At 41.3% G+C, this 27,718-nt stretch overlaps 1 protein-coding gene across 3 annotated transcripts in view; it reads left to right on the forward strand.

The window, feature by feature from the left end:
- Window positions 1-27,416, forward strand: part of RIC1 (RIC1 homolog, RAB6A GEF complex partner 1) — a 169,676-nt gene extending 142,260 nt beyond the window's left edge. For 2 of the 3 annotated variants that reach the window (XM_025891346.2, XM_073878168.1), the window contains exons 16-26: window positions 263-423; window positions 1,391-1,529; window positions 15,794-15,910; window positions 16,377-17,105; window positions 18,548-18,706; window positions 18,795-18,931; window positions 20,550-20,836; window positions 21,303-21,494; window positions 24,013-24,190; window positions 24,320-24,508; window positions 25,300-27,416. In XM_025891346.2, the coding sequence (XP_025747131.1) occupies window positions 263-423; window positions 1,391-1,529; window positions 15,794-15,910; window positions 16,377-17,105; window positions 18,548-18,706; window positions 18,795-18,931; window positions 20,550-20,836; window positions 21,303-21,494; window positions 24,013-24,190; window positions 24,320-24,508; window positions 25,300-25,588 (2,577 nt within the window). In that variant the 3' untranslated portion in view covers window positions 25,589-27,416. The remainder of the gene's footprint in view (window positions 1-262; window positions 424-1,390; window positions 1,530-15,793; window positions 15,911-16,376; window positions 17,106-18,547; window positions 18,707-18,794; window positions 18,932-20,549; window positions 20,837-21,302; window positions 21,495-24,012; window positions 24,191-24,319; window positions 24,509-25,299) is intronic. The other variant, XM_073878169.1, reaches the window with a different exon arrangement.
- Window positions 27,417-27,718: the final 302 nt, after the last annotated feature.

Raw genomic sequence — 27,718 nt, forward strand, 5'->3', positions numbered from 1 at the left:
AAAGTGCTGGTCTACTTTCATCAGGCCTGGATATGCAGGTCTTTAGAAGGAGTACCTCATAATAGTACATTCCCAATTTTAATCGCTTCATCTTTTGGTTATTTGTAGAATGAGCCTACCCTTTGAAATTATGGGTAATGCTCAGATGAAAACTTCTGTTACTTGAAAAGAAGTCAGTAGATAAAAAACAGTGTGTCTAAAGTATTTAGCCGTCTGAGGTGTAGGTGTCTTCTTTTTATAGTTTTATTTCTTTATTCTTCAGCTCAGAGTCTACTTGCGAACATCAAACCTGGACAATGCCTTTGCTCACATCACCAAAGCACAAGCAGAAACATTACTGCTTAGTGTCTTCCGGGACGTGGTGATAGTATTTAGAGCAGACTGTTCAATCTGCCTGTACAGTATTGAAAGAAAGTCTGATGGGTAAGTGGATAGCATGCGACAAGTCACTTTTTCCTTCTGTATATTGTGCTTCCTCTGTCGTTTTTATTTTCTTAAAAGTTTTATTTTATGTTTAGTTTCCTTTGTTTTAGAAGTGAAAAAGTAAATTTTGTATTTAGTGATGTTCATGTAGTTATTTTTTAGCTATCTAGGTAAATAGCTTGCACTACTTCTTCAGCTGCTCTTACTGGATTTGTTTGAAAAAAAAATGGATTGGATGGGGTAACTCAGGTACTAGTTTTTTTCACAACCTTGAAAACAAGTGGTTACTAATTATCCTAATGTTCTGGACACTTGGGGAAATTTGAAGGTGGTCACTGGCCTAAGGCCTTGGGAAGTGTGTCCTTAGCAGACTCACTTGATTCCCCCTCAGCCAGGTGGCTGCAGTCTGCGGGGGACGGGCTGACAGCCCCTGGTGCTGCTGCGGTGGGCTGCCTGCATCCTTCAGGGCGTCTGGCCGGCTTGCAGCATTTAGACCACACCTCCTGAGTTGTATTTTGCTCTTGCGGCATGTCTGTGTGTGTTTGCTTTTAATAGCTATGAAGTGTGTATTTGCTGGAATAGCTTAGTGATTAAGAAATACTGTAAAGATTAGAAATTAAGGAACTTTCACTAGCCTCTTACAGAAGCCGTATCCTTTCTCAACCAACTTTTCCTATTTTTTTCCTTCCTAGTTTCCTTTCCTAGTTTTTTTCTTCCCTTCTACATTGTATTCCTTTTCTTTCTCCCTTATTTCCATTTGTATTCTTCGGCTATGTCAACGTTACCAGTCTACTGCCTGAAGGGTACTTGAGGGGAGGGAATGATAGGTAGAAGGCATTTGGATCCTCCAAAAGCATGAAATCTAATACTATTAGTAGTGGAAAAGAAAGGAAAACAAACTTGTTAGCGTTGATGTTGAGGTGTGTGGGTATCTTTCTCTCTCTCTCTCTCTCTTTTTTTTTTGCAGTCCAAATACTACTGCTGGTATTCAGGTTCTTCAAGAAGTGTCCATGTCACGCTACATTCCTCACCCTTTCCTGGTGGTATCTGTCACTCTCACTTCAGTGAGCACAGAGAATGGAATCACCCTGAAAATGCCACAGCAGGTACCATTCCGTCATTAGAGCTCTTTAGAGCTTCATCTCAGTTTTCAGCATTTTAACTTGGTACCGGGAACTATTTATTTGTTCAGCAAATAAATATCAAGTGTCTAAAATGTGCTTTGCATATAGATGCTGGGGCAAACTAAACAAACTTGGTTTCTGCTCAGACAATAAAGAAGTAATTACATGCATAATTAATTATAATTGTGATGTGTGTACCAGAAAGTCATATAGGTCACTCCGAGAGTATAGAACGAAAACCTGGAATAGTCTATAAATAGAGATTTTTGTACCATTTAAGTTACAGCCTGAAGACAGGTGGTTACCTAAGTAAAGAGCGGAAATCTCAGATCAATGGGAACACTAGTGCAGAGACCATCAGTAAGAGAGAGAAATGACACATTCAGGGAACCGGAAGAACTTCAGACTGGGCTTTATCTCAAGGTCTAAAGTGTTTTAAGCTGGGTATTACTAGATATTGTGAGGGGGGGAAATGAACCAGAGTTGGACAAAACTGGATGTAGGGAGGGTAACTGGGAGGCCACTGTAATGATCTGAATGAAGGATGTTAGTGACCTAAACTTGGCAGTGAAAAAGAAGAAGGAAAGAAGTGGAATACTGAATATAAAATAGAACTCCATGATTAGTCAACTATAAGGAAAGAAAATAATGCTGTAGTTTCTGGTTAAACCCACAAAGTTGTGTAACTTCCTATTCCAAGGCTCCTTGTGTTAACACAGATGGTTTCCAAATTTCGTGTCAGTGTGGAACCCGTTTTCAAAGGATAACTATGTAGACTTTATAACTCTGTAGATTTGTCATCTCTGTCTTCCCAATCTGTCTTTTACTTCCTGTTAAGGGACTTCCATTCATCTCCTTCAAAATCTAGATGCCATTTCCTCTGCAAATTATATTTCATGGTAGCCAGAGAGTCATAGATGATAAGGGAAAGTTCTGTTTTACAGAAGAACTGTAGCTAAAAGATGTGGAAGGAAGGTTAAAAATTACAGAATCACCATTTTGCAGCCCCTAAGAAAACTGATTCAGGTAGTGATCATGACTGGATGAAGCCATCAGATGAAAGGTTGGTGGGGAACTTCACAATGAGGAGATCAGGTGGCCATATCTAAGCCGTATTAATCAACATTAGCATTACTACAAGTAGGAGAACCAGGTGTCGTATGCTTCCTGGGGTGATGCATCCTAGAGTTCACATGAAGAATTACTGCCCAAAACAGTGAACCTGAATTAAATCAAGCTTCTAGAGTCAAGTATCATTCATAGGAAATACAGGGGTAGAGGTTTAGTTTAACACCACCAGGAAGCAGAATGTAGAACATTCTGTAGGACTATAAGTCAATGATGTGGCAGTGGGGATGGGGAGAAAGTAAGGGGAGACTCTTCTAAATAATGTTTTAGAGCCATAACAACCAAATGCAGTGCTTAAGTTCATTTGTATCCTGATTCAAACTGGGTATAAAAAGACAGTATTAAAGCAATTAGAGATGCTCAGTATGCACTGAGAGGTGACATTAAGGAATAATTGTAGATTTTATTAGATGTGTTACTGGCATTGTGATTATATAAGCAAATATCCGTGTACTTCAGAGTTGCATAGTATAGGGGTAAAACAGCATGATATCTTCCTTTAGAGGTGCCTGGCTTGCTCAGTTGGTGAAACAGGTGACTCTTGATCTCAGGGTTGTGAGTTCAAGCCCCACAATGGGTGTATTCATATTAGGGAGAATAAAGGACTCCTTGTATATCCCAGATACAGAAGACAGTGGCACCAGTAGTACTGGATAGCCCATTTTAAGAGGGCCTTTCCAACAGATACATGAAAAATGTTCAACATCACTCGACATCAGGGAAGTGCAAATCAAAACTACAGTGAGATATCACCTCACACCTGTCAGAATGAGTAAAAAAAAAAAAAAACACAAGAAACAACAAGTTTTGGCAAAGATGTGGAGAAAAAGGAACCCTCTTGGAATGTTGGTGGGAATGCAAACTGGTGCAGCTACTGTGGAAAACAGGATGGAGGTTACTCAAACTTAAAAATAGAACACCCTATGATCCAGTAATCACATTACTGGATATTTACCCCCCAAAATACAAAAACCCTAATTCAGAGGGATACATATACCCTTACATTTATTGCAGCATTATTTACAATAGCCAAATTATGGAAGCAGCCCAAGTGTCTATTGATAGATGAATGGATAAAGATGATGTGGTATATATACACTATGGAATATTACTCAACTATAAAAAGGGCACCTGGATGGCTCAGTCAGTTAAGCTTCTGCCTTCAGCTCAGGTCATAATCCCGGGGTCCCAGGATCCAGTCCCGCGTCAGGCTCCCTGCTCAGCAGGAGTCGGCTTCTTCTCCGTCTGCCCCTCCCCACTCTCATGCTCACTCGCACTCCCTCTCTCAAATCAATAAAATCTTTAAAAATAAAAAGAGTGAAATCTTGTCATTTGCAATGACATGGATGAATCTAGAGAGCATAATGCTAAGTGAAGTAAGTCAGAGAAAGACAAATACCTTGTGATTTCACTCATGTGGAATTTAAGAAACAAATGAGCAAAGGAAAAGACAAACCAAGAAACAGACTCTTAACTGTAGAGAACAACTGATGGTTACCAGAGGGGAGGTGGGTAGGTGGGGGATAGGTGAAATACAGGATGGAGATTAAGGAATGCACTTGTGATGAGCACTGGTGTTGTATGGAAATGTCGAATCACTGTATTATACACCACCTGAACCTAACACAACACTGCATGTTAAGTATACTGGAATTTAAAAAGTTAAAAAAAGAGGGTCTGTCACAAAGAAGAGAGATCTAATGTGGGAAAGAGCAGATTAAGAAGTAAGTTGACTGTGAAGAGTGACAGTTTGACTTCTTCCTTGCCAATTTGGATGGCTTTTATTTCTTTTTGATGTCTGATTGCTTAGGCTAGGACTTCCATAATACTCAATGTAGAAAACCCGAAAAGACTCCACCAGAAAATTGCTAGAACTGATACAGGAATTCAGCAAATTCAGGATATAAAATCATTTTAGAGAAATCTGCATTTCTCTACACCAAAAATGAAGCAGCATAAAGAGAATTCAAGGAATCAATCCCATTTACAATAGCACCCAAAATCATAAGATACCTAGGAATACCTAATCAAAGAGGTGAAAGATGTGTATGCTGAAAACTGTAGAACACTTATGTAAGAAAGTAAAAGACACAAAGAAATGGAAAAACATTCCACGCTCTTGGATTGGAAGAACAAATACTATTAAAACATCTATACTACCCAAAGCCATCTGCACATTCAGTGCAATCCCTATCAAATCAACACTAGCATTTTTCACAGAGCTGGAACGAACAGTTCCAAAATTTTTGTGGAACCAGAAAAGAGTCTGAATAGCCAAAGTAATGTTCAAAAAGAAAAGCAGGGCGCCTGGGTGGCTCAGTTGGTTAAGCGACTGCCTTTGGCTCGGGTCATGATCCTGGAGTCCCAGGATCGAGTCCCACATCAGGCTCCCTGCTTAGCAGGGAGTCTGCTTCTCCCTTTGACCCTCCCCTGTCTTGTGCTCTCTCTCTCTCTCTCATTCTCTCTCTCAAATAAATAAATAAATGTTTAAAAAAAAAAAAAAAGCAAAGTGGGAGGCATCACAGTTCTGGACTTCAAGCTGTATTACAAAGCTGTCATCATTAAGAAGTGTGGTACTGGCATAAAAACAGACACATAGATCAATGGAACAGAACAGAAGACTCCGAAGTGGACCCTCAACTCTATGGTCAACTAATCTTCGAAAAAGCAGGGAAGAATATTCAATGGAAAAACGACAGTCTCTTCAACAAATGATGCTGGGAGAATTAGACAGCCACATGCAGAAGAATAAAACTGAACCACTTTCTCACACCATACACAAGAATAAGCGCAAAATGAATGAAAGACCTAAATGTGAAACCATCAAAATCCTAGAGGAGAAAGCAGGCAGCAACTTCTTGCTAGACTCGTCTCTGGAGGCAAGGGAAACGAAAGCAAAAATGAACTATTGGGACCTCATTAAGATAAAAAGCTTCTGTACAGCGAAGGAAACAGTCAACAAACTGAAAGGCAACCTACAGAATGGGAGAAGATATTTGCAAATGACATATCGGATAAAGGGTTAGTATCCAAAATCTATGAAAAACTTATCCAACTCAATACCCGAAAAACAAATAATCCAGTTAAGAAATGGGCAGAAGATATAAGTAGACACTTCTCCAAAGAAGACATCCAGATGGCTAACGTGTCTACATGAAAAGATGCTCAACGTCACTCATCATCACGGAAATACAAATCAAAACTACAGTGAGATACCCCTCACACCAGTCAGAATGGCTAAAAGTAACAACACAGGATATAACAGATGTTGGTGACGATGCGGAGAAAGGGGAACCCTCTTACTCTGTTGGTGAGAATGCAAACTGGTGCAGCCACTCTGGAAAACAGTATGGAGGTTCCTCAAAAAGTTAAAAATAGATGTAGCAAATGCACTACTATGACCCAGTAATTGCCCTACTGGGTTTTTATCCAAAGGATACAAACATACAGATTCGAAGGAGCATGTGTACCCCAGTGTTTATAGCAGCATTATCAACAATAGCCAAAATGTGGAAAGAGCCCAAATGTCCATTGACTGATGAATGGATAAAGAAGAGGGTGTGTGTGTGTGTGTGTGTGTGTGTGTGTGTGTGTGTGTGAGTGAGATATGAAGTATTACTCGGCCATCAAAATAATGAAATCTTACCATTTGAAATGACATGGATAGAACTAGAGTTGTTATGCTAAGCAAAGTAAATCAGAGAAAGACAAATATGATTTCACTCATATGTGGAATTTAAGAAACAAAACAGATGAACACAGGGGAAGGGTAGGAAAAATAAAAACAGGGAGGCAAACCCCTCTTAAATATAGAGAACAAACTGGGGGTGGGTGGGGGTATGGGGAAATTGAGTGATGGACATTAAGGACGACACTTCTTATGAGCACTGGGTGTTATATGTAAGTGATGAATCCCTAAATTCTACTCCTTACCAATACTACACTGTACGTTAACTAGCTTGAATTTAAATTAAAAAAAAATAAGTTGAAATGTAATAGGAAGTAGATTGATTGCATCTTGCACAGAGGGAAGAAGCAAGGCAGGTCTTGATTTCATATTAGGGTGGAAATTGTTTATCAGTAAGCTGGCCGCCTCATGAGACTAGGCTCCTTGTCTCTGAAATTCATAATAAGAGTCATCTACTAGGGATATGTTTAGGGTAAGAGAAGGCATATTTGATTCTTTCAAATTTCGCATTTTGGGGATACAGGTAGTCCCTGCTTTAATGTTAAGTTTCTGAAAACTCCTTAAAATTGCTGGAAAGTGCCACTGCCCTCCCCTGTTCTTCATGCTGCAATAGTGGTGGAAAGTGTTGAATGCATGAATACAGCTGAAGGAAAGAGAAGTGGGTTTGTTTGTGCAGTAAGGTCACGTCAAATGTAGTGAATGTCACCATTTTCACCCTTCCCAGTAGTCAGTATGAGCATGAGTCCTACTGCGGTGACCTGCAGTAGCTACTCCGAAGGTCTTTGACAAGTGTTGTGGAGTCTCTGCGCCAGTCCGCTGGCTCTCTGTTCTGACTCTTGGTTTGCGTGTTCGTTTTTTCTCTGTCCTCTGCCATCCAGCTCTTAAGAGTTGTGCGCACCGTTTCATTTCCATTTTTCCTTCTCCTACCTTGAAGTTATATGTTGCTTCTCATGTGTTGTGGGAAAGGTATTTTTATTATTTTTCTCTTTTTTGTAATTAACATGTTATTACACTTAGGCCTACCGGGATATGGCCTAATGCCAAAATGAATGACAAAATCCACGAATCTTCTGGACCCTCTTGCCAGTTCTTATCCACAGTCCTGGTAGTGTCTGGAAGGCAGGACAAGAGGGCGTTCTGTGTAACTGTTTTGCAAATAGAGTATGTGGGGTGGCTGCTCTCTTCCTGACTGTACCCTAAATAATAACGGCAGCTTAAATTCAACCTGCCGGCAAGCCTCAGGCTGGGACACTATCCCACAGCTTCTGAATAATCATCTTTTCCTTCCTAAAATTCTTTCCTTCCTGGTTTATATGACACTCTGCTCTCCTGGTGCCGTACTTGCCTTCAGCCCTGCATACATTGCTTCAGAAAGCGCATCTGACTCCTTCAGTTTACCAGCCTCACTTTGATTCTGGTATGTTCATCTGTACTTCAGTCATTTCTCACAACATTTTTATTTGCAAGTCTTAAGATTCAAATTTAATGAGCAATGAAATGAAAATGCTTAGTTTTCCCTTCCTTAACTTCTGTTTGTAACTTCTACCAGTGGTAACCTCACCTTCTCTAGCACCCACCTAAGTGCAGTACCCTGAAATCATCTGCAGTCAGTTCTCTTTTCATGCCTTTCATGCCTAGGACATCAGTCGTTTTTTGTTTTGGTTTTTGTAAATCCAAATGCTCTTCTTCTTTACAAGTGGAAAAGGCTTTGTATCTGAGATTCGCTTTAGAACAATGCTTTTCAACTTTCAGCCAGGTGAGAGGGTTTAATGAGGAGTCATGTTAGGCTCTCTACCTGAGGATTTGATTGAAATTTTCCATGATGAAAGGACAGACTATTTCATTCATTCCTGAAGTCAACACCTGTGATGTCTGTCTCTCCTGAGTAAGCCATCCTGAATAACTCAGGATTTTTTTTTCATTTTTTTTTTATGTTATGTTAACCACCATACATTATATCATTAGTTTTTGATGTAGTGTTCCATGATTCATTGTTTGCATAAAACACCCAGTGCTCCATGCAGAATGTGTCCACTTTAATACCCATCACCAGGATAACCCATCCTCCCATGCCCCTCCCCTCTAGAACCCTCAGGTGTTTTACAGAGTACATAGTCTCTCATGGTTCGTCTCCCCCTCCGATTTCCCCCCTTCATTCTTCTCCTCCTGCTATCTTCTATTTTTAAACATGTATTACTTGCTTCAGAGGTACAGATCTGTGATCAACAGTCTTGCACACTTCACAGCACTCATGATAGCACATACCCTCCCCAATGTCTTATCACCCAGCCACCCCATCCATACCAAACCCCCACCACTCCAGCAGCCCTCAGTTTGTTTCCTGAGATTAAGAATTCTCATATCAGTGAGGTCATATGATACATGTCTTTCTCTGATTGACTTATTTCATTCAGCATAACACCCTCCAGTTCTATCCACGTCATTGCAAATGGCAAGATTTCATTCTTTTTGATGGCTGCATAATATTCCATCGTATCTATATACCACCTCTTCTTTACCCATTCATCTGTCGATGGACATCTTGGCTCTTTCCATAGTTTGACTATTGTGGACATTGCTGCTATAAACATTGCGGTGCACGTACCCCTTCGGATCCCTACATTTGTATCTCTGGGGTAAATACCCAGTAGTGCAATTGCTGGATCGTATGGTAGCTCTATTTTCAACTTTTTGAAGAACCTCCATACTGGTTTCCAGAGTGGCTGCCCCAGCTTGCATTCCCACCAACAGTGTAGGAGGGTTCCCCTTTATCCGCATCCCCGCCAACATCTGTCATTTCCTGACTTAATTTTAGCCATTCTGACTGGAGTGAGGTGGTATCTCATTGAGGTTTTGATTTGGATTTCCCTGATGCTGAGCGATGTTGAGCAATTTTTCATGTGTCTGTTGGCCATTTGGATGTCTTGTTTGGAAAAATGTCTGTTCATGTCTTCTGCCCATTTCTTGATTGGATTATTTGTTTTTTGGGTGTTGAGTTTGATAAGTTCTTTATAGATTCTGGATACTAGCCCTTTATCTGATATGTCATTTGCAAATATCTTCTCCCATTCTGTCGGTTGTCTTTAGGTTTTGTTGACTGTTTCTTTTGCTGTGCAAAAGCTTTTTATCTTGATGGAGGTCCCAATAGTTCATTTTTGCCCTTGCTTCCCTTACTTCCCTTGCTTTTGGTGATGTTTCTAGGAAGAAGTTGCTGTGGCTGAGGTCGAAGAGGTTGCTGCCTGTGTTCTCCTTTAGGATGTTGATGGACTCCTGTCTCACATTGAGGTCTTTCAACCATTTGGAGTCTATTTTTGTGTGTGGTGTAAGGAAATAGTCTAGTTCCATTCTTCTGCATGTGGCTGTCCTATTTTCCCAACACCATTTGTTGAAGAGACTGTCTTTTTTCCACTGGACAGTCTTTCCTGCTTTGTCGAAGATGAGTTGACCATAGAGTTGAGGGTCCATTTCTGGGCTCTCGATTCTGTTCCATTGATCTATATGTCTGTTTTTATGCCAGTACCATACTGTCTTGATGATGACAGCTTTGTAATAGAGCTGGAAGTCCGGAATCGTGATGCCGCCAGCTTTGCTTTTCTTTTTCAGCATTCCTCTGGCTATTCGGGTTCCATACAAATTTTAGGATTATTTGTTCCATTTCTTTGAGAAAAGTGGATGGTATTTTGTTGGGGATTGCATCGAAAGTGTAGATTGCTCTAGGTAGCATTGACATCGTCTCAATATTTGTTCTTCCAATCCATGAGCATGGAACGTTTTTCCATTTCTTTGTGTCTTCCTCAGTTTCTTTCATGAGTATTTTATAGTTTTCTGAGTACAGATGCTTTGCCTCTTTGGTTAGATTTATTCCTAGGTATCTTATGGTTTTGGGTGCAATTGTAAATGGGATCGACTCCTTAATTTCTCTTTCTTCTGTCTTGTTGGTGTATAGGAATGCCACTGATTTCTGTGCATTGATTTTTATATCCTGCCACTTTACTGAATTCCTGTATGAGTTCTAGCAGTTTTGGGGTGGAGTCTTTTGGGTTTTCCACATACAGTATCATATCATCTGCAAAGAGAGTTTGACTTCTTTGCCGATTCGGATGCCTTTTATATCTTTTTGTTGTCTGATGGCTGTGGCTAGGACTTCTACTACTATGTTGAATAGCAGTGGTGAGAGTGGACATCCCTGCTGTGTTCCTGACCTTAGGGGGAAAGCTCTCAGTTTTTCCCCATTGAGAATGATATTCGCTGTGGGTTTTCATAGATGGCTTTTATGATATTGAGGTATGTACCCTCTACTCCTATACTCTGAAGAGTTTTGATCAAGAAAGAATGCTGTACTTTGCCAGATGCTTTTTCTGCATCTATTGAGAAGCTCATATGGTTCTTGTTCTTTCTTTTATTAATGTATTGTGTCACATTGATTGATTTGCAGATGTTGAACCAACCTCGCAGCCCAGGGATAAATCCCACTTGGTCATGGTGAATAATCCTTTTAATGTACTGTTGGATCCTATTGGCTAGTATTTTGGTGAGAATTTTTGCATCTATGTTCATCAACGATATTGGTCTCTAATTCTCCTTTTTGATGGAATCTTTGTTTTGGGGATCATGGGAATGGTGGCCTCATAAAATGAGTTTGGAAGTTTTCCTTCCATTTCTGTTTTTTGGAACACTTTCAGAAGAAGAGGTATTAATTCTTCTTTAAATGATTGGTAGAATTTCCCTGCAAAGCCATCTGGCCCTGGGCTTTTGTTTGTTGGGAGATTTTTGATGACTGCTTCAATATCCTTAGTGGTATAGGTCTGTTCAGGTTTTCTATTTGTTCCTGGTTCAGTTTTGGTAGTTGATACATCTCTAGGAATGCATCCATTTCTTCCAGATTATCTAATTTGCTGGCATATAGTTGCTCATAATATGTTCTTATAATTGTTTCTATTTCCTTGGTGTTGGTTGTGATCTCTCCTCTTTCATTCATGATTTTGTTAATTTGGGTCCTTTCTCTTTTCTTTTTGATAAGTCTGGCCAGGGGTTTATCAATCTTGTTAATTCTTTCAAAGAACCAGTTCCTTGTTTCGTTGATCTGTTCTACTGTTCTTTTGGTTTCTGGTTCATTGATTTCTGCTCTGATCTTTATTTATTTTGTCCTCTCCTGCTGGGTTTAGGCTTTATTTGCTGTTCTTTCTCCAGCTCCTTTAGGTGTAGGGTTAGGTTGTGTATTTGAGACCTTTCTTGTTTCTTGAGAAAGGCTTGTATTGCTATATACTGTCCTCTTAGGACTGCCTTTGCTGTGTCCCAAAGATTTTGAACAGTTGTGTTTTCATTTTCATTGGTTTCCATGAATTTTTTAAATTCCTCTTTAATTTCCTGGTTGACCCATTCATCTTTTTGTAGGATGCTCTTTAGCTTCCATGTATTTGAGTTCTTTCTGACTTTCCTCTTGTAATTGAGTTCTAGTTTCAAAGCATTGTGGTCTGAAAATATGCAGGGAATGATCCCAATCTTTTGGTACCGGTTGAGACCTGATTTGTGACCTAGGATGTGATCTATTCTGGAGAATGTTCCATGGGCACTAGAGAAGAATGTGTATTCCGTTGCTTTGGGATGGAATGTTCTGAATATGTCTGTGAAGTCCATTTGGTCCAGTGTGTCATTTAAAGTCTTTATTTCCTTGTTGATCTTTTGCTTAGATGATCTGTCCATTTCAGTCAGGGGGGTGTTAAAGTCCCCCACTATTATTGTATTGTTGTTGATGTGTTTCTTTGCTTTTGTTATTAATTGCCTGATATAATTTGCTGCTCCCATGTTAGGGGCATAGATATTGACAATTGTTATATCTTCTTGTTGGATAGACCCTTTAAGTAGGATATAGTGTCCTTCCTCATCTCTTATTACAGTCTTTGGTTTAAAATCTAATTTGTCTCATATAAGGATTGCCACCCCAGCTTTCTTTTGGTGTCCATTAGCATGGTAAATGGTTTTCCACCCCCTCACTTTCAATGTGCGGGTGTCTTTGGGTCTAAAGTGAGTCTCTTGCAGACGGCATATCAATGGCTCTTGTTTTTTAATCTAATCTGATAGCCTGTGTCCTTTGATTGGGGCATTTAGCCCATTTACATTCAGGGTAACTATTGAATGGTATGAATTTAGTGCCATTGTTTTGCCTGTAAGGTCACTGTTACTGTACATTGTCTGTGTTCCTTTCTGGTCTTTGTTGCTTTTAGGCTGTCTCGTAGCTTAGAGGATCCCTTTCAATATTTCTTGTAGAGATGGTCTTGTGTTTGCAAATTCCTTTAGTTTTTGTTTTTCCTGGAAGCTTTTTATCTCTCCTTCTATTTTCAGTGACAGCCTAGCTGGATATAGTATTGGCTGCATATTTTTCTCGTTTAGTGCTCTGAATATGTCATGCCAGTCCTTTCTGGCCTGCCAGGTCTCTGTGGATAGATCTGCCAGTCTAATGTTTCTACCATTGTAGGTTACATATCTCTTCTCCCGAGCTGCTTTCAGGATTTTCTTTTTGTCTCTGAGACTCGTAAATTTTACTTTTAGATGTCGGTGTGTTGACCTATTTTTATTGATTTTGAGAGGGGTTCTCTGTGCCTCCTGGATTTTGATGCCTGTTTCCTTCCCCACATTAGGGAAGTTCTCTGCTATAATTTGCTGCAATATACCTTCTGCCCCTCTCTTTCTTCTTCTTCTGGGATCCCAATTATACTAATGTTGTTTCCTTTATGGTATCGCTTATCTCTCGAATTCTGCCCTCGTGATCCTGTAGTTGTTTCTCTCTCTTTTCTCAGCTTCTGTATTTTCCATCATTTGGTCTTCTATATCGCTAATTCTCTCTTCTGCCTCATCCTAGCAGTTAGAGCCCCCATTTTTTATTGCACCTCATTAATAGCCTGTTAAATTTTGACTTGGTTAGATTTTAGTTCTTTTATTTCTCCGGAAAGGGTTTCTCTAATAACTTCCATGCTTTTTTCAAGCCCAGCTCTAGTATCTTTCATTCTGAACTCTAGTTCCGACATCATACTAATGTCCGTATTGAGTAGGTCCCTGGCAGTCGGTACTGCCTCTCGTTCTTTTTGTTGAGGTGATTTTTTTCCGTCTTGTCATGTTGTCCAGAGGAGAATAGATGAATGAGAGAACAAAATGCTAACAGGTTAACAACGTCCCCAGCAAATATACTCTAAACAAATCAGAAAAGACCCTAACCGGGGGAAAAGAAAGGGAAAGAAAGAAAAAAGAAAAAAAAAAAAGAACAAAAAGAACAAAACGAAAAAACAGAATATGATCGAATATGACCAGGATGGTGCATAGATCAGTGCCATACACTAGATTTTGGGCGTATTTTGGTCCGTTAGAAGAGAGTGCCTCCCAAAATTTAATGAAAGCAAAACTTATAAATGTACAAAAATAAGGGTTAATACAATGAGGGGATGGAATATGACTGTAAAGATGAAAAGTATAAAAGATTTTATAAAATAAATTGATAAGATGGTTTAAAAAAGAAAGAGGATTTAAAAAAAAAAGAATGTGATCAGGCAGGAGACTCGAACAAAGCCATACACTAGAGATTTATGATATATTTTGATCTGTTAGACGAACCTGTATTTGAAAATTTTGAAGAGAGAACAACTTACCTATATATATACCAAAATTAAGGGTAACTACTATGAAGGGATAGAATATGACTCTAAAAATGAAAAAAAATTTTTTTTAAAAAGGGATTGATTGATAAAGGGAATAAGAAAAATTCAGAAAAAAAAAAGAATTAACTTTGAAAAACTAAAGAATCATGGTAAAAAAAAGCCACGAATTCTCTGTGCAGTATTCCCCTAGCGCTGGAGTGCTCCTTTTCTCATTGATCAGTAAACTTGGTCTTGGCTTGCGGTTCTTGCTGATATTTTCGGGGAGGGGTCTGTTGCCCTGGTTCCCAAATGTCTGCGGAGGCAGAATTGCCCCACCCTTGCCTGTCTCGGCTAAGTAATCTGCTAGGGTTTGCTCTTGGGAGCGTTGTTCCCTGTAAGCTCTCAGTAGAGCTTTGGAGGATGAGAGTGAAAATGGCGGCCTCCCAGTCTCCGCCCCAGAGGAGCTGAGAACTCGGGGCCCCGCTCCTCAGTGAGCCCCCAGAGAAAAGCAGTCAATTACTCCCGTCTGCCTGGTCTCTGGCCACACTCCGTGCTCACCCGGCCTCTGGCGCAGGATTCCATGTGGAGTCTCCAAACCCAGCAGATCGCTGCGGTGCGCTCCCACACTGCTCCTCCCAGGGGAGGAAGGGGAGTCTCCCTGGATCTGCTGCTAGTTGGTTCCCTGCTGGAGGAGCAGTGGTCCGACTGTGCCGTGGATCATGGTTTATGGCAACCCCGAGCTGAGAGCCCGCGCCTCGGCTCCGTCTCTGCAGCCGGCTTCCCCGCTCCAACACCTGGGAGCTCTGCCGCACTCAGGCACCCCTGGTCTTTCTGTGACCCCGAGGGTCCTGAGACCACACTGTCCCACGAGGGTTTTGCCCCTCTGTTTAGCTACTGGAGCGACGTCCCTCAGCGGAGCCGACTTCTAAAATTTCTGATTTTGTGCTCCGCGGCTCTAGCACTTGCCAGAGGCGGTGGATGGAGGCCCCCTCCCCCGCCGTCTATCCTCCTAAATATTACCACCGATTCACTTCTCTGCACGTCCTACCTTCCAGAAAGTGGTCACTTTTCTGTTCAGAGAGTTGTTGCTACTCTCCTCTTTGATCTCCTGTTGAGTTCGTAGGTGTTCAGAATGGTTTGATCCCTATCCAGCTGAATTCCTGAGACCAGACGAAATCCAGGTCTCCTAGTCCTCCGCCATCTTGCTCCGCCCCAACTCAGGATTTTTAATAACTCCCTTATTCAAGAATCATAAGAGTGGCTTATTTCCTTTTTTTTTTTTTTAACTTGGCTTTCAAGCCTTCCTATTATCATCCAGCGTTTTTCTCATGATATTCCTGATCTAGTTAGATTTTTCTCACTTTCCCAAAAAAGATGTTCCATCTCTGTGTCAGGTACAGTGGTGTTCTTCAACTGGGGCGCCAACCGTTGCTTTGCCTCCCGTGTGTCGGCCTCATCCTTTGAGGCCCATCTCACCCTATGTAAGCCTTCTCTCGCTATGTCAGGTGGGTCACTGAAGTGAGCTCTCATTTCTGTGAACTTCTGAAGCTCTCCTAGATTTATCAGGGTCATTCAGCTCTGCCCCCAATCTTAAGTGCACTTGTCGTGTTCCTTAGTTGCATTGTGGTAAAGCTTGTTGCACCCCAGCCAGAAAGCAGCTTGTACTCCACATCACCTTACAGAACCGCTGTACGTGGTATCCACTCAGTAAACGGTGGTGGTGGTTTCACCTGTGAACCATATAGAGTTGGGGGGAAATGCTGAAAACATATATATTAGCTTGAATCCAATTTTTCTTTCAGGCTCGTGACGCAGAGAGCATTATGCTAAATCTTGCAGGACAGCTCATAATGATGCAGAGGGACAGATCAGGCCCTCAGATCCGGGAGAAGGACAGTAACCCTAACCAAAGGAAACTTGTGAGTAAAATGCAAATCACGAATCACGTAGAATGTTAGAGGTGAAGGAATAAAAGAATTTAAGAGGAGAGTATCGTCTTGTGACTTGGAAACCAGGAAAGTATATAATATTAGTCTTTAAGCCTCCAGGTTTAAGACTATTTTTGAAGGGTGAATAAGAAATCCTGAAACAATAATAAATTGTTCCCTACTCTAGATGTTATTGCTTAGGCATTATTATTTGCTAATTCTAATGGGAAAGTAAGATAAATTGGTGAAGTTTGTGGGGTTTTTTTGGTTTTGTTTTGTCTCATTTTTAGATTTAAATACACATATTTTGAAAGGCAGGGTACTGTTCTTGACTCTAATTCTAAATAGTCTCCTAATTTTCCCAGAACAAGTTGTGCTATCATTTATTAGTGCCAGGCAACTTCAGAATGTACAAATTTAATAGGGAAAAAATGGATTCTTGTCTTTGCTTCTCCAGCTGCCATTCTGTCCTCCTGTTGTCCTCGCCCAGTCTGTTGAGAATGTCTGGACTACGTGTCGAGCAAATAAACAAAAGCGTCACCTTCTGGAGGCCCTCTGGCTGAGCTGCGGAGGGGCAGGGATGAAAGTGTGGCTCCCTCTCTTCCCCAGGGACCACCGCAAGCCCCATTCCTTCTTGTCCCAGCGGATCATGCTGCCTTTTCACATCAATATCTACCCCCTGGCTGTTCTCTTTGAAGATGCATTAGTCCTCGGTGCTGTCAATGACACTTTGCTCTATGATTCCTTGTATGCGCGGAGCAGTACTAGGGAGCAGCTGGAGGTGCTCTTCCCTTACTGTGTTGTGGAGAGAACCTCTCAGATCTACCTCCATCACATTCTGCGGCAGCTGCTGGTCAGGAACCTTGGGGAGCAGGCCCTGCTCTTAGCCCAGTCCTGTGCCGCTTTACCTTACTTCCCTCATGTGCTGGAGCTCATGCTCCACGAAGTGCTGGAAGAAGAAGCTACCTCACGGGAACCCATTCCCGACCCTCTGCTTCCCACTGTGGCCAAGTTTATCACCGAATTCCCCCTCTTCCTGCAGACGGTTGTTCATTGTGCTAGGAAGACTGAATATGCCCTGTGGAATTATCTTTTTGCAGCTGTTGGAAACCCCAAGGACTTGTTTGAGGAATGCCTGATGGCTCAGGATTTGGACACAGCTGCCTCTTACCTTATTATCTTACAGGTAACAGTTCTCTTCTTAAAAGTACAAGGATTAATGAGCTTAAATAGGGGGGAGGGAAGAAATGTCTCGTGTTGACACTGTGATGATGTTCAAAGGATTCATGCAGTCTGGTTTTCTATTCTACGTAGTATATAATACATAGAATAACATTCACATATTACATAGGAAATGTAATAGTAATTATTGTGAACATTAGTGAGTTTAAGCTAGTATTAGCTAATTTGAGCTATCTGTCCAAGCCTCTCACAGTAATAGATTCATTTCCTTCTAGTGTGGAATCGCCGAGGGGACTCTGGTTAAAGCCTGGGTCCTCCTAGCAGAGCACCTTCTGTTAGGCTCCCCACAGCAAGCTGAGGAAACGCAGGCCTGCCACAGTAATTACCCTTATAGCACACGGTTCTTCTCAAAATAGTGGGTTCTTTGAGACTCCTGAAAATCTGTGTCATTATATATTTGACAAAAGGGCTTGATAGTTGCTATTCTTACCAGTCTGATACAGACTTGACAGGCTGCACTTAGCGGTGCTTTCAAATTATTGTAAAGTTGTTTTCATTGATATAAGAAGCTAACCATAAACTTGGTTTAAACTCTGCCTGAAGCACATTTCTCGTCCACTTACTTGCTTCATGACAACTGATTGAAGCCAGAGGAAATAGTCCAGCAGAGGCGGGATGGCCCCGAAAGTCTGTGATTCCCTGGCTCATCTAAAAAAGCCACAGAATGATAAAAATAGAAACAAAATAAATGCAGCTGTGTTTTGTCTTAGGTCACCCCCTTGACTTCCAGGGATCTGCCAAGCAATGGGATTGGACACTTTCTCTGTATCAGAATTTCAGCGTTGCTGTGGATTGTCAGATAATTACAGTTAAACTTGCCTATGAGATGCCTTTCCCCGAAGGCCAAGGCAGGCGGTCTGGTGAAGGTTTTGAAAGAATTTGTGAGGACGCTCTTTGTGTAGCATTCCTACCTACTGTTGCCCAGAGCTAAGAGTACTTTTGTCACAGCCTCAAAAACTGTCACAAGGGGGAGACCTGAGCTTTTGGGAGTCAGGCAAATCTAGATTTGTGTTCTTGCTTTTTTGCTGGTCTTCAGCAAGTTACTGAACTCAGTTTCCTCATCTGTAAAATAGGAATGGCATAACCACTTTGCAGAGTTGCTAGGAACCAGGAAAGACAGAATGTGGGTCAGGTTTATGTAAGGTATCCGACTTTTTTAGAAAGTTTAGAAAATCCTAATTTATAGTACACCAGCAGAGTGTTTGCCTTGCTTTTCCTTGCATGATACTTTCTATTGCTCCTTTTATTCTTACTATTAAATATTCCCCTAGAGAGGTATAGCTGCATTCCTTCTCTGGTATAGAAATCATAGAGATAAAGAATTGCTCATACTTCCCAAATCATTTGCTGTATAAAAGGAATGCTTGTCTTTGGTTATTTCTGTAGAATATGGAAGTCCCAGCAGTAAGTAGGCAGCATGCCACCCTTCTGTTCAACACAGCCCTGGAACAAGGCAAATGGGACCTATGTCGACACATGATTCGATTTCTTAAAGCCATTGGCTCTGGAGAATCTGAGACCCCTCCATCCACACCTACTGCTCAGGTTGGTTGCAAAATCGCACAGCCTCTCTAGGCCATACACCTACACGGCATCTTTCTCTAACGGTACCGCACATCATGTGTAATCTTAGGAACCCAGTTCAAGTGGTGGATTTGAGTTCTTCAGGAATCGAAGCATCAGTTTATCCCAGTCAGCTGAAAATGTTCCTGCTAGTAAATTCAGCTTACAGAAAACACTGAGTATGCCATCTGGTCCTTCTGGAAAAAGGTAAAAGAATAACGAGCCATTATTGCTTTTAGGGCCTCCTGTGACACACAATGCATTTCAGGGCATTTGTAAAATTGGATCTTATAAAAACCACCGTTTGATCAAATGCAATTCCTTTCTTCGTTTCTGAAAGGCTTGAAGATCACACAAAATGCTTCCCTTTTTTTCCTCCGAAGTTCACTTTGTTACTCTTTGTACAATTTCTGTCCCTTGTCCCAGAGTAGGGCTTGTGTACCCATTCTGAAGGTAGCTCACTTCACATTACCCTGATAATAGAGGACCAGAATAAAAAGGAAGATAATTAATTCTGCACATAATCCAAAAGCCTTCCTATAGTCCATAGTTCTACCTTTCTTTCCAACTCTACCTCATGACAAAAAAAGTTCAGTCCCCATGTACTTGACTCTCTAGTGACTCTTGACTGGAGAAGTCATTAAACAGGGAGAGCCAAGAGGAAGTGCATCCTGAAGACACAAACCTACATCACCCATAGATGGGTTATTGTCTCCTGAGAGGTTACTGTGAACTCATGCTGAACATTATAAAAAAGAATTTCCTCTGGTTTGTGAGGTCCTTGTGTTCCTTCCTCCATTGTTACATGTTCTAAGCTCTTTTCTCTCCCCTAATCCTTTCTTTTATATTCTGTTTTCGTTGTTACTACAGTGCCTGACACATAATGAGAACTTACTGAACATTTTCTATCATGACATTTACTACCTTTTCTTATCACAATCATTTATACTGCCCTTACTCCCAGTACCTGCACACACAGCCGTGGGCTGGACACAAGTAAAAGGTAACCACGGCGTACTACAGACAGCTTCTCGGCTATGCCTTTGCAGAACGTGATTACTGGCTAATCCATATGAAGTGTTCAGTATGTGCCAGGCACGGTTTGAAGCATTTACATGTGTACGTCTTTTCATCCTTACAATTTATAAGGGTCGGCACTGTTGTTAACCACATTGTGTGGGTGAAGAAACAGAGGCCCAGAAAGTAAGCTTGGTTATGTTCACTCAAGTAGTGAGTTGGCAGAGCCAAGATCTGAGTCCAGACAGTCGTCCAGGACTGCCTCTCACGGAAGGCACCACATGGCCCAGTTACCAAACCAGTCAGCCCACATCAGCCCAGATGAGTAAGGGAGGATAGACTGCGTGTCGTCACGTTGTAAGTTTTTAAGCATCCGTCATATGTTTATGTGTCTGCTTATCCCCCATTCCCGTGCACAGACTTCATTTTGCTTTGTCTGTCTCTTCTCAGTTTCTTTGATCTGATCTCCTCACCTCTTTTCATTGGGCTCTTCAAATACAGCATTATTTGCTCCCTTTCTTCCCTTCAGCCAGTCACCAACCACCCTCCTCCTCGGTTTGGTTTTGTCCATCTCCTTTTTCCTCTTCCATATTTCCATTCTGCAAATATGTTTTAAGAGCCTGCCGTGTTCCGGGTGTTGTTGAGCTCGTGGTATCCCGCGGAGGAAAGCCCTGATCGTTTGTCGTCAGTCAGAGCTTGATCTTGGATCTCTCACCTCGTTCCCAGCGTTGTCAGTACTGCTGCATACAACGACGTGAGGTCGTCCAGGAACAGTTTCTCTGCAGCTTTCTTGTGTTCCTCCTTACAGATGGAGCAAAGACAGTGACTGTGCTGAGAACATGTACATTGACATGATGCTCTGGAGACACGCTCGGCGTCTCTTGGAAGAAGTTCGGCTAAAGGACCTTGGCTGCTTTGCAGCCCAGTTGGGCTTTGAACTAATCAGCTGGCTGTGCAGGGAGCGCACTCGGGCTGCACGGGTGGACAACTTCGTGCTGGCCCTGAAGAGACTCCACAAAGATTTCCTTTGGCCGCTTCCCATCATCCCAGCCTCTTCTCTCAGTTCTCCTTTCAGGAATGGAAAATACCGAACAGGTAACGTAGGCTCATGTCATTCCATCTCAGATTATTATCATTATTGGGCCGTCGTCTAATCTAGGAGAAGACAAAGTGAAACTATTTTGGTGAAAGAGAAAAGATAAAGATTTTTAGTTCAGGTCTTTCACAGAAGACTGTTCTAATTACTATTACTCAGGAATGTCCAAACAAAAACCTTTTATTGTGGCATTTGGAACTTCATCTCAAGAACCAAGGGAAAGCACTTAAAAGATGAACAGAATAAATTGTTTAGTGCTCATGAGACATGATGATGTAAGTTGACTGTTAGATGGCATTACATAGTCTTGCTTCACTGGTTCGTGGGTGGATGGTGCGGTGTAATTGGCTTTGAACTTTCAGTGTTTGGGAGTATCAGGGAGAGAAGCTGAAATAACCGAGTTGGGAATGGTGGTGCATGCATCTTTTGAATTCCCACTTTCTTGTTTTGGGGCCTGCCTTGCAGTAGGAGAGCAGCTGTTAAAGTCCCAGTCAGCGGACCCGTTTTTAAACCTTGAGATAGACGCGGGTGTCCCTCATGTACAACGAAGTCAGAGCTGGCTTGGCAACATTGGCCCCACCCATCATGAGATCGACACAGCCTCGTCCCACGGACCGCAAATGCAAGACGCCTTTCTGTCACCTTTATCTAATAAAGGTAAATGTCATTTTAAATCCTCGGTTCTCAGTTCCTTTGGAAGGTTTCTGTGCCCTAGCACTTCAGAGATAGAGCTTCACTCTTTGCAGATATGTCCTAGAGGATTAGTCATTAGAATTCGCTAGAGGGGTGGATAGTTTCTAGAACAAGGCCACACTGGCCTGAACTATACTTTGCCATATTTATTTTAGATGAACGAAATAGGTAAAATCTCATTACTGACCAGCGCCAACAGATGAAACTGTGCTTGATTTTAACGATACAGAAACACTAACTTTGAACTTCAAGTAAGCAAAATGTTATCTCCGTGTGAAGAATACCATTCTTCTCATAAGTAGACATGGACCATAAAATATTGTACTCCATTGTCTTCTGTTTTTTATATTACTGATAAAAATTTGTAGAAACGTTTTCTCTTGCAAGTTCCTGTGTAATATCCTTCATTTTGCCTCTTAGTCTTCAAAGCCTCGTTTACCCTCTGACCCTTTACCAAAAAGTGCGTACCACCCTCTGCTCTCACAATATTAGTGCGGCTACAGACTGAAGCAGCTTCAGAGCGGTGCGCGTTGCTGAGGCGCGGACAGTCCCGGGGGTGTAAGTAGCACGTAGGCTGACTTTCCTCATGGCCAGGGACTTGCTCGGTGTTTGATTTTCAGTTTGTCATCACCATTTCTTGAGATTCTGCCACGTGGAGAAGCTTACAGCTTCCATTACTGTTGTTCAAATTGTAGAAGATACATGTAGTCTGTACCCCCTCAACCAGTTTTAAGTGTACGGTTCAGTAGGGCCGAGTCTATTCACACTGTTGTGCAGCCAGCCTCCAGAACTCTGTCTTGCCAAGTGAAGATTCTCTACCGTTACATAGCACTCCCCGCTGCCCCGTCCCCGGTACTGGCAGCCGCCACTCTGTTTTCTGTCTCTGTGAACTTGACTACTTCAGATACCTCATATAAGTGGAATCCTACAGTGTTTGTCTTCCTGTGACTCAGGCTTATTTCACTTAGCGTAATGTTCTCCGTGTTCATGCCTGTCGCAGTGTGTTTGGGAATTTACTTCCTTTTTTAAAGCTGTATAGCACCCCTTGTGTGTATATAGCACATTTTGTTCATCCGTCTACCCATTGGTGAGCACTTGGTTGCTTCCGCCTTTTGGTTATTGTGAAAAACGCTGCAGTGAACATAGGAGTTCAGATAGCTTTTTCAAGATGCTGCTTTCAATTCTTTTGGATATATATATCCAGAAGTAGAAATGCCAGAACATAAGGTTTTTCTTTAATTTTTTGAGGAACTATCAAGCCAGCACTACATTGACAAAGCGTTCCAGTTCCTTGACATTCTTGCCAATACTTTATTTGCTGGGGATTTTTGTTTGTTTTTTATAGTAGCCATCCTGAGAGACATGAGGTAATATCATTGCTTGCTTTTTTTTTTTTTTTTAAGAAAACTCTTTATAAAGAGATCATTTCAAATATATTTTAAAATTAGAGATAACAGTATCATGGAACCCTTGCCCCTACCCCCATGTATCTGTTACCCAGCTTCAGCTGTAGTAACAGCTCATGACCAAATTTGATCCCTTTATTGAACCAAATCCAAAACATGATATATTTTATTTGTGAATTTTTCAGTATGTATCTTTAAAAGGACTCTCAAAAACATAATTCCTTTATCATCCTTCTAAAATTTAACAGTAATTCCTTAATATCATCAAATATCTAGTAAGTATTCAAATTCCAATTGTTTTATAATGTCATAAATTTTTTTATGGTTAGGACCAAGATCCAGATAAGGTTCAGACATTGTGATTAAATTTTCAATTCTTTCTTTAAAAAATGATTGTTTCCCTCCCTACCTTTTTTTTTCCCCCTAAGATTGATTGAGTGATTGATTAATTGATGTTAGAGAACATGTGGAGGGGAGGGGCAGAGGGAGAGGGAGAGAGAGTATCAAGCAGACTATGTGCTGAGCATGGAGCCCAACGCAGGGCTTGATCTCATGACCCTGAGATCACAGCCTGAGCCAAAACCAAGTCAGATGCTTAATCAACTGGGCCACTCAGGTGCCCCTCCCATCTTTTTTTTTTTTTTTTTTTTAAATCCCTTGCGGTTTAGTCATTGATGAGACTTGCCTCCGTGATTTTCTCAAAATGTGAATTTTGGTGACTGCATCTTCATGATTTAACACTTTCCTCTCTATTTCTTATAAATTAGTAACTGAATCTAAAGACCTGATCAGATTATAGCTAGATTCTTTTTGGAGGCAGGCAAGACTGCTACATAGGTAGTAGTATGTTTTTCCATCCAAAGGCACTTAATGCCTGGTTATCTCTCTAATGGTTTTTTCTTTCCTTAAAAATATCTACTACTGTTAATATATAACATGGGAATTTTAGCAGTTGATTTAACATTTGGGTTTCAAAATTCTGAGCAGAAAGCAACATGTGAGAAACCACTAATATTTAAAATTAAACATATTTTCTATATGAAGCCAGTTTATAACTTTTGGCACTTTTTCATCAGGTGATGAATGTAGTATTGGTTCAGCCACAGACTTGACTGAAAGTAGCTCCGTGGTGGATGGAGACTGGACAATGGTGGATGAAAACTTCTCCACACTCAGTCTAACACAGTCAGAGCTAGAGCACATCTCCATGGAGTTGGCGAGTAAGGGGCCTCACAAATCCCAGGTCCAGCTTCGGTGAGTTCCTCAGCATCCTGGAAGCACAGAATGCCTACTCAGGATTTTTGGGCAGATAGGGTACAGGGGCTGTTTTCCTGATAACATCTGTGGCGCCTTCTGAGCATAAATCTTTCTGCTTCTGTTTAGATACTTGCTACACATCTTCATGGAGGCAGGATGTCTGGACTGGTGCATTGTCATTGGCCTGATTCTTAGAGAATCCTCAATAATCAACCAGATTGTGGTTCTCATCCAGTCTTCAGAGGTAGATGGAGAGATGTTACAGAACATAAAGACGGGGCTGCACGCAGTAGACCGATGGGCCTCTACAGATTGGTAAGTACACGTCTCCTTAGGCTTGTTACCTCGGCTGCCCTCAGGAGAGTCCTGTCCTTCCACGGTAGTAAGGTTTAGTTCTGGTTCATTTATTTGGAAATTGTTTAGGTAGGTAGAAATAAAAATGCTTTCACACATTCGTTTCTGAAGTTGTTTTCTTTCGTCACCATTCTATGCCCAGCCAGCTTTGTAAATGACACAGTGCAGATGATCTTAGAATTATTAGACTGGAACTTTTAGGTCTGTGTTTCGGTGGAATTGCTGGTAATAAGAACCTGAAAATAACTACTTTGAAAAGATAAAAACTTAAGGCGTGTGTGAATTTAACAGTCCATAGCAGTTACTAGCAAGCCCAAATTAAGATTAGTGGATAGAAGTGAAGAGCCTTGGATTCTAGCCCTTCGACACCAGTTATGTGTGGATTTGGGGTTTCCCTTACTTGGATCTAGTTTTTTTCCTCAGTTGCCAAATTCACTTAGAAGAGATGTACTCTCTGAAGGTTCTTCAAGTCCTCAGACTGTGGAGTACGATCTTTTAATTGTAATACTACTGGAGAAAGAATGTCCTTGCTGCTAGAGCTCAGAAACGTAAGACACTTCCCCTGGGTGTGGCGCCCCTGCGCTGGCCAGGACGCCTGAGAAGCCTTTCCTCCCTACCCGGTGCCTCTTCCCCTGCCCGCATCACCTAGCATTGAGACCTCACTGTGCCAGTGTTTAGTAGGAGTTTGTCCAGAACATTCTAGGGAGCATTTTGAATGTGGCATTAGCTAATTTCCTTTTCTCTGTATTTAGTCCTGGATATAAGCCATTTTTAAACATCATTAAGCCACAAGTACAGAAGCTCAGTGAGCTCACAGAGGAGCAAGTCCAGCCTGAAGCCTTCCAGCCAGTCCCCGTGGGTAAGACCCCGGAACACGCCGGTCCCCGGGCAGAGGAGAGCCGGGGCTCCCTAGGCCACGGGAGCGTCCCCCCGGGCGAGGTCGGAGGTGGCAGTCTGGTCAGCCGGAAGGAGGAGGACACGACCCGAGCAGAGGAGGAGGAATCTTTTCAGGATGGGACTTACGACTGTTCTGTGTCCTAACGACAGTGGCGTGCCGGCACCGTGGGCAGTATTCATTCTTCATCCGCAGCCGCGTACAGCTAAGGACACTGTGACCTAGTTGGACGGTTGAACCAGGGAGAAAACTCAGTAAGGTAGTATTAAATTTTAACTCTTTCTCCTCTAAGAAATCTCGGACTCCATAAAAATGTGATATCAAATCATTTTTCATAAAAAATTTTTTAAGCTGCAGTGGAAAGTAATAAAGAGTATTGTACAGTTGTACATGAGAATATTTTGGTTTTATTCTTAAAGAATGGTAGCTCTTAAACCATAGGGATTGTTTTGCCCTAGATGAGCCTACTTTTTCACTACTTCCAGCTTCTTACATGTTTTCTGGTTCAGTGTGTGTCCAGACTGCTTTTTAAAAATAAATGCGAAGGTGCTTGCTGGAGCTCATCAGGCACTGAGCTCCCTGTGCGCCCCCTTTGGATTGAGAGCACTGGACTCTCCCGCATTGGCCTCCTGAGCAGATGCCTGCCCTGGCACAGCGGCGGCTGTCATGATGGGGACTTGTCCTTGGCTTTGTTTAGCCTTTAAATCCCAGTCCTGAATTGGGGGAAAGCTATTTAACCTGTGAGTCAGTGTGCCTGCTCCTTTAGCAGCTTGATTCCTGCTGGATCAGTGTGGGCAGAGGTCTGGGGGCTCTTACCAATTATGCGGTTAGATACCACTAAACTGTTTTGTATCAGAGAACTGTATCTTTTTGTGAATACTCTTGTGTAAATAGACTCAAAGGCACTGTTCATATTTTTAGGGCTTATATGATAATTTGTAAGGTTTGATGCTGGATTCTGCATGGTGATACTCACTCTTGGAAGGAGAGACAGGGGCTTGCTCTTCTTTCCAAGTAGGAGCAGTCTTCATAGAAAAAAGGTTTATTGGCTTGGTCGTACAGTAGCAGAAATGGTCACACTGATCATGAAATGAAATAGGCTTTGTGCAAATTTAGTTTCTTATTTATTGGTTTTGTAAATTGAATACAAATGGACCTTTATGTAAATAGACTGCTGAATCCTGTATTATCACGGCTACTAAAAATTACTATGTGAAGAATGCATTCTTCATTGTAACTTTTAAAATATTTTATGTATTTCTAGATATGACTTAAATTTTAGTTTTCATACATTATGAAAACCTATCTGCATACTCCTTAATGGCTTCAGACTAAACACATACCCACTGTATGTACTTCCAGTTACCTTGTATCAGTATTAATTTACATAGCTTGTTTGTACTGTGCAATTTGAACAAAGGAATGCAATGTTATTTTTTACAAAAACAAACTTGTTTATTTTTGTAATAACAATGTATCTGGATGTGGACCAAATTCATACCACTATGTAAAACAGCCTCTCTTCTCATAGTGCAATTACAGTTTAGAAATAAAACTTGGTCCTCTACCCTTGCTTTTTTAAAGTAAATGGCTAGATACAGTTGTTCTAGCCCGGGTTTCCTTGGAAGGGAAACACAAAACCGTTCAAAACTCATCAAACTGTTTTAAATTATTGAGTTTGGTAATTTACTGTCATTTATTTTTGACATTACAAGTGCAATAATTTCACATACTAGAACTCCTGGATGGGTGGAATATGTGATGATGGTACCTGGTCTTTCTGGTGCTACTTTATTTAAGCCTTTGTTTTAAACCACCTTTCCCCAACTCTTAAGATAGAAAATGTGTCCCATGTGAGTACATGCAGCCCAGCGTGAAACTTCTCCTAACCTAGTCCATTAAATGGAGGAGAACGAGCATTATTTTTGTGTTTGGTGTGAATATACAGTCAATAAAATGATTTGCCATTGTAAACATTGTGATCCTTTCAAATCTCTGGATGTGCTGCTGGGTTCATCTTGCAGTCTTCAAAGCAGGGCACCAGTATGTTAACTGAACTCCTGTGGTTAACACCGTGAAGGCATCTTGGCTCCTACCCTTGTTTCTCAAGTCATAGAAATGGGCGGCCCAAAGGCAGAAAAATTGGCAGGTTTACAGAAAGTTTCTTTTTTGGTAATTTGTTATATATTTTACTTTTTTAAATTTATATTTTTATTTTGCCTTGTTTGGTTCACATATCAATTGTTGAAGCCATAATTTTAACGATGAATTTAAGT

This window comes from Callorhinus ursinus, unplaced genomic scaffold (genome assembly GCF_003265705.2).
Source record: "Callorhinus ursinus isolate GAN/ISIS: 27379988/994484 unplaced genomic scaffold, GSC_fseal_2.0 scaffold28, whole genome shotgun sequence".
Taxonomy (NCBI): domain Eukaryota; kingdom Metazoa; phylum Chordata; class Mammalia; order Carnivora; family Otariidae; genus Callorhinus; species Callorhinus ursinus.